The following is a 19,616-nucleotide window of genomic DNA, read 5'->3' on the forward strand; positions in this document are numbered from 1 at the left end:
TTCAAAAAGCCTTTCTTGTTCCTCTTATGATGATATAAGTGAATGATATTCGGTACAGTTTATATTAATAAGTTAAGTAGTTGTTCTTAGACCTTTGGATCGCAAGTTTGTTCTTTCTCCACCCGAAACTACAGATAAGACATTTAATTCTCATACTGTGCATTTGTTTCAATGCAGCCGCCATTACCTGGTCAAAGACTTATGACCACCACGATATAAATAATGGTTCAATTTGATATAGTGAAACAAACTACAGCCTCTTATTTTGAGAATAGAGAAATATGGAGACATCTGTGTGGTACTCCATTTCATTATTCTACAATATTTCATGTAATAAAACGTATTAAGCTTAATTTTATCATGAAATATATCACGTATGATTACATTTTATTGTTGCTACTTAATCATCATCTTCATTCACTTTTCCTTATTTGTTGAATTTCTTACAGGCGCGATAACGTTCTAGCTTTCCACGGTGAAGAAGATGCGTTTATTACATTAAAGAATGCCATTTCTCATTCTTATGAGGAATCTAAAAATTTTAGGCAAAATTACACTTTGTCTAGCGGTAAGTTAGTTCATACAGGTGAGAAATCCCACATCTGCGGAGTATGTGGAATGGAATTTAGAGGATATTCATGTTTTTGTCCACACAGGAGAAAAATGTTACACATGCCAAGAGTGTTGTAAGGCATTTAAATATCGTACAAGTTTGGCTGCGCACATGTTAATTCACACAAAAGGAAAACAACACACATGCCAAGAGTGTGGTAGGGGATTTAATCGACCCTCACGTTTGGCTACACACATGTTAATCCACACAGGAGAAAAGGCTCACACATGCCAAGAGTGTGGTAAGGCATTTAATCGACGTTCAACTCTGACTACACACATGTTATTCCACACAGGAGAAAAACCTCACACGTCCGAAGAGTGCGGTAAGGGATTTAGTGTACGTTCACATTTGGTTAGACATATGTCAGTCCACACAGGAGAAAAACACTACACATGCCAAGAGTGTGGTAAGGCATTTAAATATCGTTCAAGTTTGGTTACACACATGTTATTCCACTCAGGAGAAAGAGCTCACATGTGCCAAGAGTGTGGTAAGGCATTTCATCTACGTTCAACTTTAACTATACACATGTTAATTCACACAGGAGAAAAAGCTCACATGTGCCAAGACTGTGGTAAGGTATTTAGTCAACGTTCATCTTTAGCTACACACATGTTAATTCACACAGGAGTTAAAGATCACACATGCCAAGAGTGTGGTAAAGCATTTAATGGACGTCAAAGTTTGGTTAAACACATGGTAATCCACACAGGAGAAAAGGCTTACACGTGCCAGGAGTGTGGTGAGTCATTTAGTCAGCGTTCAAGTTTGCCTAGACACATGGCGATCCACACTGGAGAAAAATCTCACATGTGCCAAGAGTGTGGTAAGGCATTTAATCGAAGTTCAAGTTTGACAAAACACATGTTAATCCACACAAAAGCAAAGCATCACACATGACAAGAGTGCGGTTAGGCATTTAATCAACGTTCAAATTTGGGTACACACATGTTAGTTCATACAGGTGAAAAATCTCACACGCAGAAAGATCCTGGAATGCAATTTATTCAGGATTCATATGCGCTGAGCCACACAGGACCCAAACCTCACACGTGATAGATGTGGAAAAGGATATTGTCTACGCTCAAACCTAGCATGGCATTTACTCATGGTTCACATATAGCAAATTGCATGTCAAAGCACACTGTTCAATAACCAAACACCAAGCAAAGGGTGCTCCATAAGATATAGTTTGAAATAAGTTTTGGCAAGACACGTAACTAGACATAGCATATAGAAAATAATTTGATGCAGTCACAATTTGTTAAGTCAGTGTTTGGAAGAAATGTTAAGTGCACGATAAATATCCTGCTAAAAAGGCTTAATTGGGAATTAAATGTTAAAGGTAGCAGACCACATTAAACCCCTGAAATGTCCTACCTGCACTTTGTAATGGAATGTGAGTTTTGGAAGACAAGTTGTCAAGTCCGTATTTTGGGGGCATATGTTACGGCAAATTGGTTCCGCATCTACTCTACGAATGGCGCTCCTGCTTTGCCGCCACACGGATTGCTGCATAGTGAAAAGATGACTGGCGCCCAGGAAAATTCGAGTGACGATTTCACAAGTGACACCAATAATGAGGGTGCACCCTCCTCGTCAGCTACAAGTGAAGATCCAGCGTAAAAACATGTTCCATGTCTATTCCAAAACTAAGACTTTCTGGATTATCTGCGTTTTGGCTGCATCTTGCTGGTCGATACATGGTTGCACATTTTCGTTTTCACCGCATATATTTATATTTCCTGTTTCCAGGAAATTCTTTTATTCTCATTGACAGAAACTTTGGACAAATTGAAGAAAAGAAGCGATGAAAAAAATCAAGTCCGTCCCTTCCAAATCGGTTAAACTAATCGGACAAACCTTAGGTTAAAATCGTATTAAGGTTGTATGTGTTTAAAAGTAACTCACTAATAATAGGGAACATGATTGCACTCCAGTTGCTGACGTCTTTGATTTCAAAGCGACATTAACGGAACTCTTATCAGAAGTGTTAATGACTTTACCGGAATTCGTCCTCTATGTTCGGAAAGAGGGTGTGTACCAAAAGTTCGTCACACAGTATATTCTATTCTTTCTCGCTCACAATCGTTTCTGAAGCTCGGGATGATGATGTAAAGTGAATGTGCATGTGGGTTGTTAAAAATAAAGTTCGTGCTTATGTTTCGTATTTATCACTTATTCTTTATTGTGTACTCAGAAGTTGTTGAGTATACTCGCCAACTTTTCACTCGTTTTATAAGAAAAGTTGTTAAATCAGGTTTTAAGAATTATTCAAAAACGTTCTGTTTTCGTTATAAGTATCTGGTACTGTAAGACAATGTCACACCTGGCGAAACGCACCAGCATACAAAATTTTAGATCACTGTATTAATATGTCGGTATTTCAACACATTTCTATAAAACTTAAAGCGCGATCCTGTAAAATCTGGCAATAATGAGTTAGCAACTTCTAATTCTAGTACGACATTTCATTCGCGTTCAAGCTTGGCAAGACAAAATTTTAATATACACAAGTGGAAAACTTCACACATACGACGAGTGTGGAAATGTATTTGGTCTATGTTCAAGTTTGGCAGGACATTTTAATACACAGATGAAACTCTCACACACATAACAACACACAGGTGAAAAGAAGATTTATATAGAGCTCACGTTTTACAATGTACATGTTAAAACACACAGGAGAAAACTTATTTAATACTAAGGAACAAACTAAAGCGTTCCAAGTGCGCAGAAACAACTTAATTAAATGATAAAGTTCTTCTCGGGCAATCAGCCAGGTGAAAACTGGTGACTAGGCAAACGTTTCCAGAGCTGTCATCGTTCTCGTCATCAGGGCAATTATGTAGAGATCAGCGGATATAAGTAATATATACTCTGGGCTGGAGAAAATGCTGGTTCCTGATTGGCTGAAAATGCTGGTTCCTGATTGGCTGGTTCAATCTGAAAAACTGGAGCTGTGATTGGCTGGCTATGTTCCGTAGTCCGTGGTATTGATTGGCTGAGGGTTATCTGAATGTTTGTGTGTCGTTTTCTTTGCTGTGGTAATGATGACCGGGTTCCACAGGGGGCTGAGTTGAAATCCAGTGTCTCTATTAACGTTGTTCGGTTCATGAACTATGGCAAGAGATTCGGCTAGTACCCTGATCCAGTAACTGGTGCTCTTGGTAATGATGGATGTGTCCTTAAATAAAAATTTATGGCCTTCTGATAAACTGTGTTCAGCAAAACCTGATTTTTCTGGATGGAATAATCTAATGTAATTTTCATGTTCTCTGCAACGTTGTTCAATGGTGCGTCCTGTTTGTCCTATATAAGCCTTTCCGCATTCACAGGGTATACGATACACGCCTGGTGTCTTTAAGCCCAAGTCATCTTTGATCGGGCGAAGTAAGTTCCTGATTTTTGGTGGCGGCTTGTGTATGGTCTTAATGTTGTGTTTTTTCAGAATCCGGGAGATCTTTCCAGAAAGTTGTTCAGTTTATGGTAAAACTGCTATACTCAATGGTTCTTCCTTTTCTTCTTTGGATTTCCTCTGTTCAGAAAAGGTCCTTTTCAGGGCCAAACTGATATCATGCTTCTTGTAATTATTCTGGAGTAGCGTCTTCTTGAGATGATCCAGTTCCCGAGGGAGGGATTCTTCGTCTGAGATGTCTTTCGCTCTATGTGCTAGTGTGCTGATGACGGTGTTTCGCTGTGACTTATGATGAAAACTGTTGCCATTGAGATAGAGGTCAGTGTGGGTAGGTTTCCTGTAGACGCTATGGCCGAGACTACCATCGGGCTTCCGGCGGATGAGAATGTCCAAGAATGGCAAGCATCCGTCCTTTTCAATCTCCATTGTGAACTTGATATTACTATGTTGTTTATTAAGAAATTCGAGGAACAAATGCAGTGTCTTCTCCCCGTGAGGCCAGATGACAAACGTATCATCTACGAATCTATAAAAACATGACGGCTTGAAAGGTGTCAGTTCTAATGCTTTTTGCTCAAAACCTTCCATAAAGAAATTCGCAACTGCTGGTGAAAGTGGTGATCCCATGGCGACTCCATCCGTTTGTTCATAGTACTGTCCATCATATAGAAAGTATGTTGAAGTTAAGGTGATTCTGAATAACTCCACAATTTCCGGTGTGAAGTGTTCACTAAGTAGGAGTAACGTATCTTGAACTGGAACCTTGGTGAAAAATGAAACCACATCGAAGCTGACTAGAAGGTCTCCTGGAGCTGTGCGTATTGTTTTTAGTGTATTCACGAAAAAACACAACATTACGACCATACACAAGCCAAAAATCAGGAACTTACTTCGCCCAATCAAAGATGACTTGGGCTTAAAGACACCAGGCGTGTATCGTATACCCTGTGAATGCGGAAAGGCTTATATAGGACAAACAGGACGCACCATTGAATAACGTTGCAGAGAAAATGAAAATTACATTAGATTATTCCATCCAGAAAAATCAGGTTTAGCTGAACACAGTTTATCAGAGGCCATAAAGTTTTATTTAAGGACACATCCATCATTACCAAGAGCACCAGTTACTGGATCAAGGTACTAGCCGAATCTCTCGCCGTAGTTCATGAACCGAACAACGTTAATAGAGACACTGGATTTCAACTCAGCCCCCTGTGGAACCTGGTCATCAGTACCACAGCAAAGAAAACGACACACAAACATTCAGATAACCCTCAGCCAATCAATAGCACGGACTACGGAACATAGCCAGCCAATCACAGCTCCAGTTTTTCAGATTGAACCAGCCAATCAGGAACAAGCATTTTCAGCCAATCAGGAACCAGCATTTTCTCCAGCCCAGAGTATATATTACTTATATCCGCTGATCCCTACGTAATTGCTCTGATGACGAGAACGATGACAACTCTCGAAACGTTGGCCTATTCACCAGTTTTCACCTGGCTGATTGCCCGAGAAGAACTTTATCATATACGCCGCCAGGAAAGCTACAAATCTAACTTAATTAAAGTTTATATTTCTCAACAGATGTATTAATACAGATGGGAAGGAACTATTCGTATCAAGACTATGAAGAATGGTATATTCGAAGATCAATTTTGGGGAAACATGCTATCTCATACACGTAAAAGATGCCTGTGCATAATTGTGAAAAGCGTTTACATGAAGTCCATATTTTGTTAGTGGAAAGACATTGTAAGATATGTGAAACTAGTTACTGAAAAATCATGTTTGTTCATAAAAAGTTATATTCAAGGTACACACGTGATAAAATATACGAATGCTAAGCATCTTAGCTGTCAAAAGTGCGATTTAATTCGTTCAATATCTCCTATAAATCTCACGTACTGCCAATTCACGTTTCCGCTCGCGACGGCGGCAATTCGGCCGTGATCGATTATTCACATTTTTCAGCATTGTGCATCATGCAAACTGTATGTTTGGAGCATTTAGGTTTAGTAAATTAAAACAAATCATTGTTGACCAAAAGTATACGTTTAAATTAAATTACCACACAGCTAAATATGAGTGAACACACTGAAAAAAACACGAAAGAACAGAATCTAACCTAATCAATATCCACGTCACTGAGCTTGTGATAATGCTGATATTTATTGCAGAGAGCACTAATGATTGAGTACTTTTTGCAAATATGTTTTTCCGCAATATGTAGACTCAAGGAGGGTTCAAAGTTAATCAACATCCACGTCACTGCCTTCTTTCTGTCATTGCTGGCATGTATTGCATGTAGCGATAATTGTTGACTGTTTTTTGAACACGTTTTTTCCACAATTATTACATTCCAGGCGAGTTCTGTTGTTTTCCCTTGACCTGCAGATGTAACAAATATCTCAAGTTGGTTAGACTTGTTCATCATCGCTAGTTTGTTTTCTGTATTGTCCCAAGCACACCAGCATTTTTTTTTTTTTTTTTTTTGATAAGTTGATATTTTAGGAGGAGCTTTCAGGTTTTCATTTATTAGTTCTAATGTTAACTCGTACAGATATGTTCTTCTTCTATTATTTTTGATATTAAGGCAGTTAAAAATGAAACAGCGGCCGCAAAATAATGAAACTTTTATTTACATTTTTATGTAAATGCGAAAGAAAAAAAATCACGTTTTGGCTCGCTCTGTAGGCAGATTGGCTGTCCACCCTTCACTACCAACTTTGGGATTTTACTGAATAGGAAGTAATGTCTTTTATAATTTTCTCGCAGAGGATTGATATGTTTCAGAGTAGCAAGATATTGCTGTTAACTTATACATGGTATAATGTAAAATGATTCGGAAGTTTTGGGCAACCAGTGTATGTATAGGAATGTTGTATTTATTGAACTTTTGCAAAAAAAAATATAATTAGTCGTTTACTCAATTTTAGGTAGATCGCAAATTTTGCGTTAAGTTACTTGAAATGATGATTTTAGTGTATTTAGATGAAAATATATGGTTATATATCTATATTGGACAATATTCATATATTTAGCCCAAAATCTAATGTTATTTCAGAAAATATTGTCATATCCGGTCGTTTTGAATCCTTTCCAGTTTATTTTCATGGATACTTTTGGCTTAGGAGATCTTCAAAAGAAATCAAAATTTTTATTTAAAAAACTCTCCTAAATTTTACATTTGTAAAGCCAGCCATAATAGCTTCTTGAAGCATCTCTTTGTTTAATCTAAATCATCTATGATCGGATCTTCCGCAATCACAGTTATGGTTGAGATTTTCGGCTTTCTTTCATCTCGAGAGATAAACCTACCATCATATAGTTACCTCAGAATAATCCTCCAATTAGGGATCTTCTTCCCATTGTCTTTGTCTTTTATCGGAAGCAGTGGTAAGAGGTGGACGTAAAGTTATCTTTGTAGCCATAAAACGTGGAAAACATAAATTTTAAAGTAACTACACAATAGTTGAAGCTTGCCATGTCTGTGGACAAAATATGAATGCAGTGAGTTGGTTGCTATGCTCAATGGACTATAAAGTTGTGACAGTGAGAGCAAACTAATACTTCAGAGCGTGTGTGACTGACGTAAGCCATCTTGGTGAAGCCTCGTTGTCCGGAGTCCAAGCAGCGGCCAGAAAATGCTATTTTTGGGATCACCTGGGACCTACTGAGCCGAGTAGGGATGAAAAATATTTTCTTCGAGAAGTCTGGCAAGGACTGACAGACCAGGAAGTAAACATCTGTTTCTTGTATATGGAAGATTTCAACAAGTAAGTGTGGTAGAAGGTAAATCCAAATTATTATTGTTTTGGGCGAACTAAACCTGGTAAATCTTATCGTTGGAGGGAAGATGCATTATTTTGGTGTTGTGATGTTTAACAAAATGTGCTAACTTTGCGTCGTTTTTCCCTAAGTTACATAGTATATAAAAACGAGATGTGACAGGAACAGCTCGTTCAATGGGAGGGTTTACGTTCTTTAAGTTTCAGTGTTCACGATTGTCATAAACAGTCCATGAAATGTGTGTAGTTTTCGAGTACATATATTCTTCCCAAAATTATATTTTAGATGTGTAAACCTCGAAATTTTCCGTACTGCTAGATACTACAATGCAAATCCATTCTCTGCTTTTCGGCTCACCTTTACTTTAGATTGGGTACAATGAGACAAATGTTTACGAAAAGTTTCGGCTCACATTGATGACAAGAGTGCCACGTACGGCTATTGATAATGGGAGAAGTTCATCAACGGTGAAATATTCGCTTTGTATTTTGAATTCGCATAACTAGTAAACAAAGCTCAGATTTTAAGAACATATATGGATATTTCTTTTTAATTAGAGAGAATTTAAAAAGAATTTAAAACTAAACGATAGGCGTTCTATACGTCCTTAGTAAAGACTGCATGCAATATACTACAATATATGTCTGAGAGAAGTGATTTTTATATGTGTTAGGTTAAGTATACATTTTATTTGAATTTCCTAATGTGTATTTTCTCTGTATCTCAAAAATTTTGTTGTGAAAGGTAAATGTGGATAGGCCTAAGCTTATACAAAGAGGTCACCCTACGGGTATAAATCCTCTGTGCTGGCCCCACTTGCACAACATCGACCAGAGAGAAATACGAAAGAAAAAAGTCTAGTATATAGCACACAGACACGACTAGTAATACATGTACGTAGTATAGAGTTTATGTGATTAGTCTGTTTCCTTGTAGCAAATGTGATAATATACAAGTGTTTCACAGTCGACAGAAATTGAATACAGGTAAAAGTTACTCACGAGATGTGAAGAGATAATGTGATTCTATTCAATTTTGTATGCACACTTACCCATTAGGCTGTGTTAAAGTTTTCATTCACATTTCCAACTACTGCGACTTCTTTTTAATTATTTTTTTGTTTGTTTAGTTTCTTGTCATACAGAAAATTAGTGTAAATAAAAGGTACGAGCCGAAACAAAATCTTTTCTTTTCCAGTGCAAAGCTCATTATTCAGAATTATGTAGTAAATTAAATTCAGTGGTATTTGTTAGTATGTAGTATACAGAGTTTTGAAAAGCAGTACGTGAACAGTGTGACAAAATCAAAGTTTAGTATTTGAAAACATACGAAATTGATTTCACTTAGTGTGACTGGGGTACAAATAACAGATCTCACAGAAAATTCACTTCGTTAAGATCAACTAAATTCATTTTAGGCATTCAGTGTACAAAATTCAATTCCGTTGCGCTATTCAGAATTCAGTTTGAGATTTTTTTCTTTCTTTATCTGGGTTAGTAAATACAAACATTCAGATCTCCGAAGTACTCATTGTCAGTTTCACTCTTGGGTCAGTGTCTTGTATCGGTTAGATTGTGATTTGCAACCTATCTCGCGATGGGGGGCAGATGATGAACTGCAGATCTGGATACTGGACTGTGAGTGAGAATGAAGGATGCTTGGATATCTTCACATTTAAGTCAATTTGAGTTCGATTTTCCGGAGATGATTGGTTTGGTGGATAAGTCAGTGAGTGTTAACAGCTTACCCGTCTGGGCCCGGTGGGTTCGCGGTCACCAGTAAGTGATACATTCACGCAACCATAGTCTTAAGGAAAGTGAACACCATGCAGGAAAACACATCATCATTTTTATTTATATTTTTATTTTTATGATTTTTTTAATTATAAAATTGCTTTAGGATGATACAGAACTTTCTAATCCACATTTACAACTGGCAGAGAAACGGGCTGTTTTCCAAGAACAGGGAAGACAGGTTTTCCTGAAACATCTATTAAAAATGAGCGAAAGTGGAAAAGAAATAATAGATGATATCGAACGAAGGGAGGTCTAGCTTATATTGTCCTGGCCGGAGAGAAAATAAGAGTATCTCATTCTCATAATAGATAAATGAGATATAGTGGACGAGTAAACGGATTGAACAGGTAAGTACGTTGATTATGTAGTTGAAAATTTATTACAAAAGAATTCATTCAAATTTTCTGTTCTTCTCTCAACTTGTGCACCTGATACACCATTGTACCTTACAAGAGGTATGCTAGAAGTTTTAAACCTAGATCTGATAAAATACATAAATTGTTTAGTGTTCTTGATGCTGGTGTCTGATTTTTTAGAAATATAGTCTAGATATTTGCTGCATCTCAATAGATTTTCTATATTAAGTCCTACATCAGATATTCGTTTTAAGATATGTATTCATTTGGAAATGCACACCACAGTTTCCAAAGCTTTTTTTTTAATTTCGTAATGGGTGGTGATTCTGTTCGCCGTGCCTTGTTGGAAATTTCATTGTTTTTACTATTTTGAACAGTACAAAGTATTTATTGCTGCATTAAGAACATGAGCAAAAGAAACCAGTGCCTCATCTATTGTTCCATCTAGTAAAAGTGTCCACTGTAACACCTGTTGTACTTCAAAAATTTTACCCAAAGGGACCTTCCTTTAGTCAGGTACAAAGTTCCTTTTTGAGTTGCATTGCTGGCTTCTGGGGTTGGGAGTAGTGGTGGGCAGTGGGAATATTCCTGGTGGGAAGCAATTTAGAAAATGGGAATATTTCCTAGCCTATAAATTCCCGGGAAGGAATTTATTTCCATTTCTTTACTTTATCTTCTAAATTATAAGATCCATATGACTAATTACTTTATTTTAATATACTATGATTTACTTCTAGGTTTTAGAGAATTTGGAGGTTAAAAAATTTAAAGTTCTTTGACTGTAGTTTATAAAACTAATAATACGATTTTTTAAGTTCCATTTCCATTTTTTCAAAGTACGGTAATTGTTTAATGTTGGGGGCCCAAAACTAGCAAAAAGTAGGATGATTTCTGGAAGAAATGATTTGATAGTGGTGCTCAAGTAGTCAAGAAGTATCGAACACATTTTTTTAGGACAGTATGGAATTTGTACAAACCGTACAGCTAAGTAGAAGTGATTTATGTCAGAAAAGAGAGTGAATTGTTGGTAACGAAGATAGAAAACAACGTGCCCTGCGGGGCTCTAACCCGCCTTCACTGGCTAACGTTCGCTCGGCAATGCTATCTGAATTTAATGCTGGTAACGTAATTTAACGTATGAAATCTTAAACAACCCCATCGGAATAGAATATCGCAAAAAAGTAAGTGCAAAATCTGGCCCCCAAAGCTAAACAATAGCCAAAAGTAGCAAGGTACTAATTTACAAACAATGAAAAGGATCCATTTTGTAAAGTAATCTAGAATTATGTAGAAATAGAGATGAACTGCTATTAATATACCCTAAACCACCGTTAGTACTAGACGTCGGTCTGTCTTCTCTCTCTGACTCAAATTTCTGTAGAGGTACTCGGACTTCTTTTACATGTGAATTAACCCATGAAATTCGAGAAATGGGCAGGAAGAAAGGTCATGTATGGCAATGTTACATGCAAAATTATAAAGATAGGAAAGTATCTTGCAAATATTGTGAATATACATATTTATGCAAACGTTGATAAAATGGTGGGACATATGTCTTCTGGCAGTTACCCAACCTAGTTTGTTATAACATTTAAAAATTTAATATGTTTATAATATCAGTAGTAGAGTCAAGTTTAGAAAATCCAGTTACATGTATATTTAAACTTTTTAGCGGTTTAAAAGTATGTGGGCTTACTATACCATTTTTGAAACACATTTACTTTCATAGAACATATTGTAAATAAATATCCATTTATGCGTACTCTCTAAATATAATAAAATAATAATAAATTAACATAACATCGTTCAGAATATACATTTTAAAGACTCCTCTTAGGACAACAGTAATAATATACTGTGATATAAAAACGAATTTAACTTTGAAATTATAATATAGTAATAGAAAGCAATTTTCTTTGTGATTGTACATAAATTCCCGGAAAATTCCCATTTTGGGGAATATTCCCGAAAAATATCTTCCCGGGAATTTACCCATCATTACATATAAACATATTGAGTAATAACGCCTCATCAATGGCGATATATTTGGTCAAAAACCTCCGAAATTTAAATTTTTGGTAATTTTTTACCCATGAAATGGAACGACATAGACTCCCAGTACTACTAGAGGTACATACTATGGTTCTAGGCTACCATGCCCAATTTTTAGATTTGGCAATTTCCAAAATTTAAGAGGGATGATCCTATGTACCCCTGCCAAAGTTTAGGGGTAGGCCAAGGTACCCCTGCCAAAATCTAGAGGGCGTGTTCCTAAGTACCCCTAGGTCATTGACTCCGGGACAGGGACCATGGGTCCTGAGGCAGGGACCCAGGGCCAAAAGTGTCAGGTAACCCCTTACTACTACTACTGTTATTATTATTACGTATTATTGATAATTTTGAAATATTAGAATCACGTGTTTATGAGGATTCGTGTTTTACCCCTTCCGAAAAGAAAACCTAAATACGTGCCTGCACTGAGTGAAAGACGTATGAGTCATGGTGTAGACTGGCGTGCTAGGCGATAGAGTCCAGAGCATCAAAAACAGACTAACAAGGAGAAGGCACACTTTGGTAAGTGAACTTCAGGGACATTTTGTGCGAGGTGGTAGTGCACATTTGAAGAGTTAATATTACAAACTGAGAGAGCGCAATGGCAAAAATTACGGAGAAAAACCGTCTTTAAGTTTTGTACCCCCCGCATATATCGTACGACACGCAAACTTATCGAGTGACGGCGTGGCAGAGTCAGAAGAACCAGCGACTGAAGTGCAGAGGTTCCCGGGTTCGATTCTCGTTTGAGTCAAACCTTTTTTTCTTGTTTTTGCTTCAACCAATAAAGTAACTATAAGTAAAATATTAATTTAACATGTTTATAATGAATAAAACAGAAATTTTCAATCACTTCTAAATTCTTTTGATGTTTCATGTTAACTAATAAGAAAATTTAATATCTTCCGTAAGTATTATTGTTACTGCAGTCGTTGTGTAAAAAATGTTCTTGAAGCTTCGTGTCTACATCTGTTGACAGTGTGAGAAATACAACGGGAATGAGGGGGAAATCTGCTTTGGCTATAGCAACATCCAGTATTAGCAATAAGGATTTTCCCCCTTAACTCCTTTGTAAATCGCACACTATCAACAGATGTAGACACGAAGCCTCAAAAACATTTATTACATAAGGACTGTCGTCAAGGGCGCCGATCATGGGAGGCTGGAAGGCCCGTCGCCCCATGTTCATTTGAGCCCCATGTGTTTTTATGAATATGTACGTATTTTTACATGTATTGTTGTAGGTATTTTTTATGAATGCCCGCCCCCAAAATTTACAGAGAAATCAGCGCCGTTAACTGTCGTAACCATAACTCGTGATATCAGTATATTTACGGAATAGATAAATTTTCTTGCTAGTTAACATGGAACATTGAAAGATTTTACAAGTGATTTTAAAATCTCTTTTGTTTTAGTCATTATAAACAAACATATAGTGAATAAATATTTTGCTAATAGTTACAAATGCCTAATTTATTGCCTGAAGCAAAAAATAAAAAAAAAATTTTTGACTCAAACGAGAATCGAACTCGGGACCCTTCTCACTTGAGTCGCTGTTTTTTCTCACTTTTTTAATTTTTTTTATTTCATATGAATGTTAATAGTACATTGGATAACACAACAAATCAGGAAAAGCAAATCACTATAGAGAGAAAAATTAAAATACTACATTATTGTTGGACAAGCAAGATGCGTAAGAAATTTGCAAACTATTTTGTCTCTGTTTGAAGAGTTGCATTAAACAAATGCAATCTGCGACTTTGTAAGTACCAAATAAAATCCAAATATGACAACTTGGTAGGATATTGTAACATACAGTACATATAATGTCCATTCAACCAATTAATCGCATTTAGTTTGGTCTGCGTGTACCAGTGATAGTCTGGAAATCGTAAGATGGAGGGAGAGAATGTAGATGGTGGCTGTCGACAAACAAGTCCCAGCATCCGACACAAGGCATTTCAAATTTGTCAGTGGAAATACAGGACGTGATGCGATGTAGTAAAGTATCAAGCTGACCACATAAAGAACACTCCTCTTTCACTACACGATGAATAGCAAATGACTTCTAATTTGTAGGCAATAAGTCATAAATAAGGCAATACCATGCACTTCTAACAACTGTGAGACACTCTGAATTACAGTTTTTCCATATACGTGGCCAATTGTACTGCGGAAATCTTTTGTACACTATTGGACTAGTACCCGCATGAACTGGTTTCATTAACAGCGAATATAGTTGTTTGGAAGACAAATCACTGGGATTATCTTGAATACCGTTGTAAGCCCAGTATTGAATAAAAGTACACACATAATCTGGGATCAATTTATAAAAACGAATTAAAGGCGAATTATTCGCAAATATATTTTTCTGCCCAAAAGTGGAACTACAGATACGTATGAGTCCTTTGGTCCATGTAATAGCGGTAAGTTGTTCTCATATACAGTGACATTTTTTCTAATATTCACTAAATTGAATCCCCCCGCAGAACATGGAAGATACAGAGTATTTCTATGAATTCGAAAGAACATGTTTGACCACATAAAGAATCTTTTTTTTTTTTTTTTTTTTTTGCATACAGTTCTGGTAACGGGTATATGTGTGCGACATATCGAAGTTCAGAGTAAATATACATATTCAGGAACCAAGTTTTCTGCAGTAAGTTCAGTCGACGATACTTATGTTATTTAGTTAATAAGCAAATCTGCTGTACGATTGGATCCCATATTAAGTTGTAAGAGCACCGTAAATCACAAGAGAAAGGTATTCCCAATATTTTAACACTATCGGCTATAGTATAAGTATCCATTAAAGGAAAATAGCCCAGGTGGGCAGCCACATAATAGAACATAACCGTTGATTTCATATAATTAATGTTAGCTCCTTCACATTTTGGTAGTCGCGTAAACAGCCTTGGAGATAACAAAATTGCTTCGGTGTCGTGCCCATTAAACTCACATCGTTGGCAAAAGTTTGCACATTGAGTACTTGAAAGTCATGTAACTGAGGTTCATGGAGTAGCATCAGTTTTCGTAGTAAAACGTCTACAGCAAGACAATATAATCCCATAGATAACGGAGATCCTTGTTGTATGCCACAATTGATATCGAGAGGGAATGTGAGATGCCCATTTATTTGAACCTTTGCTGTAGCATGTGTATACATTGACTGTACAATCTGGACATATGAATGAGGAAAGCCATATGCACGAAGGACCGCAAATAAGTAGTCATGAGATAGACAATCAAAAGCCTGTTTAAAATCAACGGATAAGAGAAAAGCAGGATTCTGTTTAAACTTATAGTATGCTGAGAGATCGCGAATTTTACTAAGCGCTGCAAAAACATTATACTTCGGATTTAATGCGGCTTGGTAGTCACTAATAAGCAAAGAGTAGATCGCTTTAAGGCGATTATCAAGAACTTTTTGGAATATTTTGATATCTGTGTTAAGTAGCGTGATGGGACGATAATCGTGAATAGTAACTGCTTTCCCTTTCTTTGGAATTAGTATTATTATTCCTGAATTATCGTGTATGTTACGTTGAGGGAGCATTTCATCATATAATTCGCATAAAATATGATGTAAAATCCCCAATATTGCTTGTAAAGTTCATAAGGGATGTCATTAGGCCCTGCGCATTTTCAATCTTCGCAAGTTTGAAGCAAATAATAAATCTTCTTTCTCTATAGTTGACATAAGGGTATTACATAAATGTGCAGGTACTTGAGGGAGCGACACTTGGAAATATTCACTAATAGTCCGCTGATCCTTGGTAATTGTTCCATACATGTCGCTAAAATGATTAAAAATAGTCTGGTGAATATGATGAGTGTCTGTGAAAAGCTTACCATCTTCTGTCTGAAGATAATTCACATATTGAGAAAGTCGTTGTTTTTGGTGACGCACATAATGGTAAAGGGACGGTTGATCATTGGGAATAACATCATTTGTGTCCATTGTGCCATAATATTTCTGAAGTAATTGTGATTGTACACTAGGAATGCGTGCTTTAATATGATTGATCTGTTGACGATTGGTAAGGCTACTAGGATGATTTCAGAAGTCATTTAAAACACGACAATAATATTCCAGTGTATTGTGTGTATCCTGCTTTCCTTCACGACCTTTAGACCTGAAAAAACACCTATTTTCGGTTTAACATAATGATTCCACCATTGGATGATATTTGAAAAATATTTCCTTTGATGATGTCAAACGCATATGGAAGTCTGTGCGCACATCATTATGTTGTAAAAGGGTAGTATTTAATTTTCAAAAGCATTATCCGTATGGTGGTCTTATATACTTCTGAAATTTTATAGTACAATAAAGGACAGCATGATCACTGAACGGTGGAACAAGAATATCAATTTCGATGACCTTATACATCTGTGTATCCGTGGTATACAACCTATCGAGCCTGGACATCATTTCCGAATTTTTGTACGTGAATTTAAAAAACTGCCAATGAAATTACCATACATCTCGAAGCGATAAAGATTTAACAAAATTCTGAAATGCTATGCTAGGACGGAAGTGAGAAGTCGTGTCCCGTCGTTGTTCCAACGGGTTTATGTCACCACCCACAAGAACGAAACTAGAATCTGCCAGTAATAGGGACAATATGTCTTCATTATAAAAACGTTCACGTTCAGCACGTTTGTTATTGCCTGATGGACCATACAGATTAAACACATAGATGCCATCAGTGTAACCACGTCCCGATGGAATTCTTTTCACCTGAGAGTAGTCAATACCTTCTTTCACTACGATTGCAGTTCCATGGGCATTGGTGCTTACATTTACAATCGCACTGTATGTGGGAAGAAAACTGAAGTCAGAAAAACTGACTTCTTGTAGTAAAATGTATTCAAAATTATATTGTTGAATAAATAGTTTAAGGTTCTGCTTATAACGGTCAGACTTTATACCATTTATATTTAAAGAACAAAATTGTCTTGCATTTGTGTGAAGGAAAGGGGGAGAGTCTGACATCACAGCAGGATTGAACTGAGGAAAGTCATATCGGATGTAAACTTCGGTAGAACAATCATAATTGACATTATCGAAACATAATTCCCTCCAAATCGACATAACAGAAAAATCAATAATAGTAAATACAAGATAGAAAACAACACTGGTTCACAGAAATGCATTCCATGTTTGTAAACAAAAGGATGGGAGCAAAACACCTCTAACAGACACGCACAAAAATGGGAGGGAAACACTCGAAAGCTGGTTAGGTAACAGACTGCTTCGTTGCTTGGACGTGTTGTGTATCGCCTGACGAAGTCTCGTTGTTTTCCAAACTGGGTTCAACGTCGCTATTCTGAGTCAATGACTCGATTTCACTTCCACTGTCTGTAACTGTACTGCTGTCCTTGGACAACACTTTCCTCTTTTTCCTTAAAGAACGTCTAGGTAGTTGAAAAGAACTCAGCTTCGATTGTTTCTCGGAACGAGGGGAGATATCATTAATATCAAGGGAAGCCGAAGTAGATTTTTGATTCTTCGTATGTTGGAGTGACATGGCATATGTATTTTCACTAAGTGATAAGGCAGCCTTCGGTTCAATATCTGATATATGCACTAAACGGTCTGGGTTCGAAGCCGGCAACAGAGGTTCTGGGGCAGTTTCTTCACATGACGGCGGTTTGAGAGCAGGAAAGGACATAAGTCTTTGACCAGATAATGGCGACTGCTTTGAAACAAATGCAGAGTGTAAGAATTAAGTCTGCCATGTCTGTAGTTTCGTGTGCAGAAGATACATACTTCTGGGTCATTATCGCAGTGGGTCATGGTGAGTGGTGAGTTGTAGTGGGTCGCGTGCTGTTGACCCAGTATTGACTGTCCCACCGACTCAATGACCAACTCCAGCTGTGGCACTTTCCAGAATATCCGTACAGATTTTGAAAAAGTTCTAAAGGATATGTAATTGTTACATTTTAGGTTAAGGTATTGCTAGTCTGCTGTTTTATTTTTGAATGGAATTACGATTCGCCATGACTTTTTCTACATATTGTTTTTGTGAGAAAACCTTAATGAGCAATAGAAAATACAACTGTTTTTCGATTCGGATTGGTCTGGGTTAACAGCTTGAAAACGAAATCACCCAATGTCCAACGCTTATGCCTGTTAGCCTAAGGAAAACTATGATTGAAGCAGGTGATGATGGATTAATTGGTGTAATGAGGAATTGCGAGTGTCCCGAGAAAACCCACGACCACTATTTTGTCCGTCTCAACCTTACTTGCCTTGGAAACGAAGCAGGCACCCCACCCATCTGATTGATTAGTAGGCGGGGTCTCACTTTCGATTCTCGATGGAGAACCTTTGAAATATACGATGCCCTTGGTGTATCCCTGCCCTTCCAGGTTATTGAAATTACCTGTAGAATGAGAATAACCGAATAGAATAGAGACAAATTTCAGAGATGCTTTCAGTCATTTTAAAATTTAATCTTGAATTCTCTGGACTGCACTATTTTATCATGACCAAAATCAGTGATTCATGGTTAATAAAACATTGCATTTGTAAACGTTTGCATTTCCTACATAGACGAGTGATTCTTCACACTTACTTAAAAGAGCATTATTATGGTAGTGGCTTGAGTATTCGCTTTGTGTATTAGGGATCCGCGATTCGATTCTCCGTGGATATTCAGAAAAGAAATTATAATTTAGAATGATCATATTTCTGATTTGTAATAAAATGTAGAATTGTCGATTTCTCTCGTTCTTACAAACTAAAGTTGAAACGACTTCCTTCACAGGGAAAAAGTAATTACATGACGTCACATTCTACAATCTCGATTTCTACTGTCTGAAAAAATCGCTTGTTTCGCAAACGATTCATGAATAGAAACGGGTCATTTTTCAGGCCTAGTTTGAGTCATAAATTTTCCTGGAACGTCATTGTGTAATTGTTACTAAGTGGTCTTGCACTCTTACTAGAAATAATAATAATATTTTCTTTCGGCACTTGCAAGAAGTTCCGTATATTCCTTCAAGAAAAATTGATAAATTAAAATTATTCCTTTTTATATATTTTGATAATATATCAATATTGCGCATACGTAATCCAATGTCTAGTATTGTAATAACCTAACTTCTGGGCCAAAGCTCTGGCCAACCCATTTTGGAAATATCTTTTACCAGCACAGATTGAGTAGGGTGAGATTGAGCAGGTTGCTTTGCGCATAGGCTTTTATGCCATTTAAAATCATAAAAAACTTACATCTAAAACTGCATTACAGTAAACATAATTATATTTTTACTCTATCGCATAATGTTCTCCTCATTGTATATAACTTCTAGACCATTTTTTGAGTGTCTATAACTTTCAGCACACCCGTTATCGCAAGGCTTTGATCAGAACATAAGATAGCGTGAAGTATTTAATAATTAGAATGCTAAAGTGCTTTGAGGTTAAAGCTAAATACTGTACATTGGTCTACAACTAACTAACTAACTAACTCTATGGCCTATGAAACCCGGAGGTTCAATGCCGCGTTCACGAAAGCTCTCCACTGACTTCTATCCTTAGCCAATTGGATCCAGTTTCTACTTTGCATTCCTATCTC

At 36.8% G+C, this 19,616-nt stretch overlaps 1 protein-coding gene across 3 annotated transcripts in view; it reads left to right on the top strand.

The window, feature by feature from the left end:
- The window catches only part of LOC145690956 (uncharacterized), a 66,884-nt gene that overhangs the window by 32,064 nt on the left and 15,204 nt on the right, over positions 1 to 19,616 (top strand). Inside the window, exon 2 of one of the 3 annotated variants that reach the window (XM_081766424.1) lies at positions 450 to 3,494. The exons of 1 other annotated variant lie outside the window; for it this stretch is intronic. In XM_081766424.1, coding sequence (XP_081622550.1) covers positions 450 to 690 — 241 coding nt within the window. In that variant the 3' untranslated portion in view covers positions 691 to 3,494. Of the gene's footprint in view, positions 1 to 449; positions 3,495 to 5,414; positions 9,970 to 19,616 lie in introns of those variants that run through there. One more of the 3 variants, XM_081766423.1, reaches the window with a different exon arrangement.

This window comes from Thermobia domestica, chromosome 7 (genome assembly GCF_964235325.1).
Source record: "Thermobia domestica chromosome 7, izTheDome1.hap1.1, whole genome shotgun sequence".
Lineage (NCBI taxonomy): Eukaryota > Metazoa > Arthropoda > Insecta > Zygentoma > Lepismatidae > Thermobia > Thermobia domestica.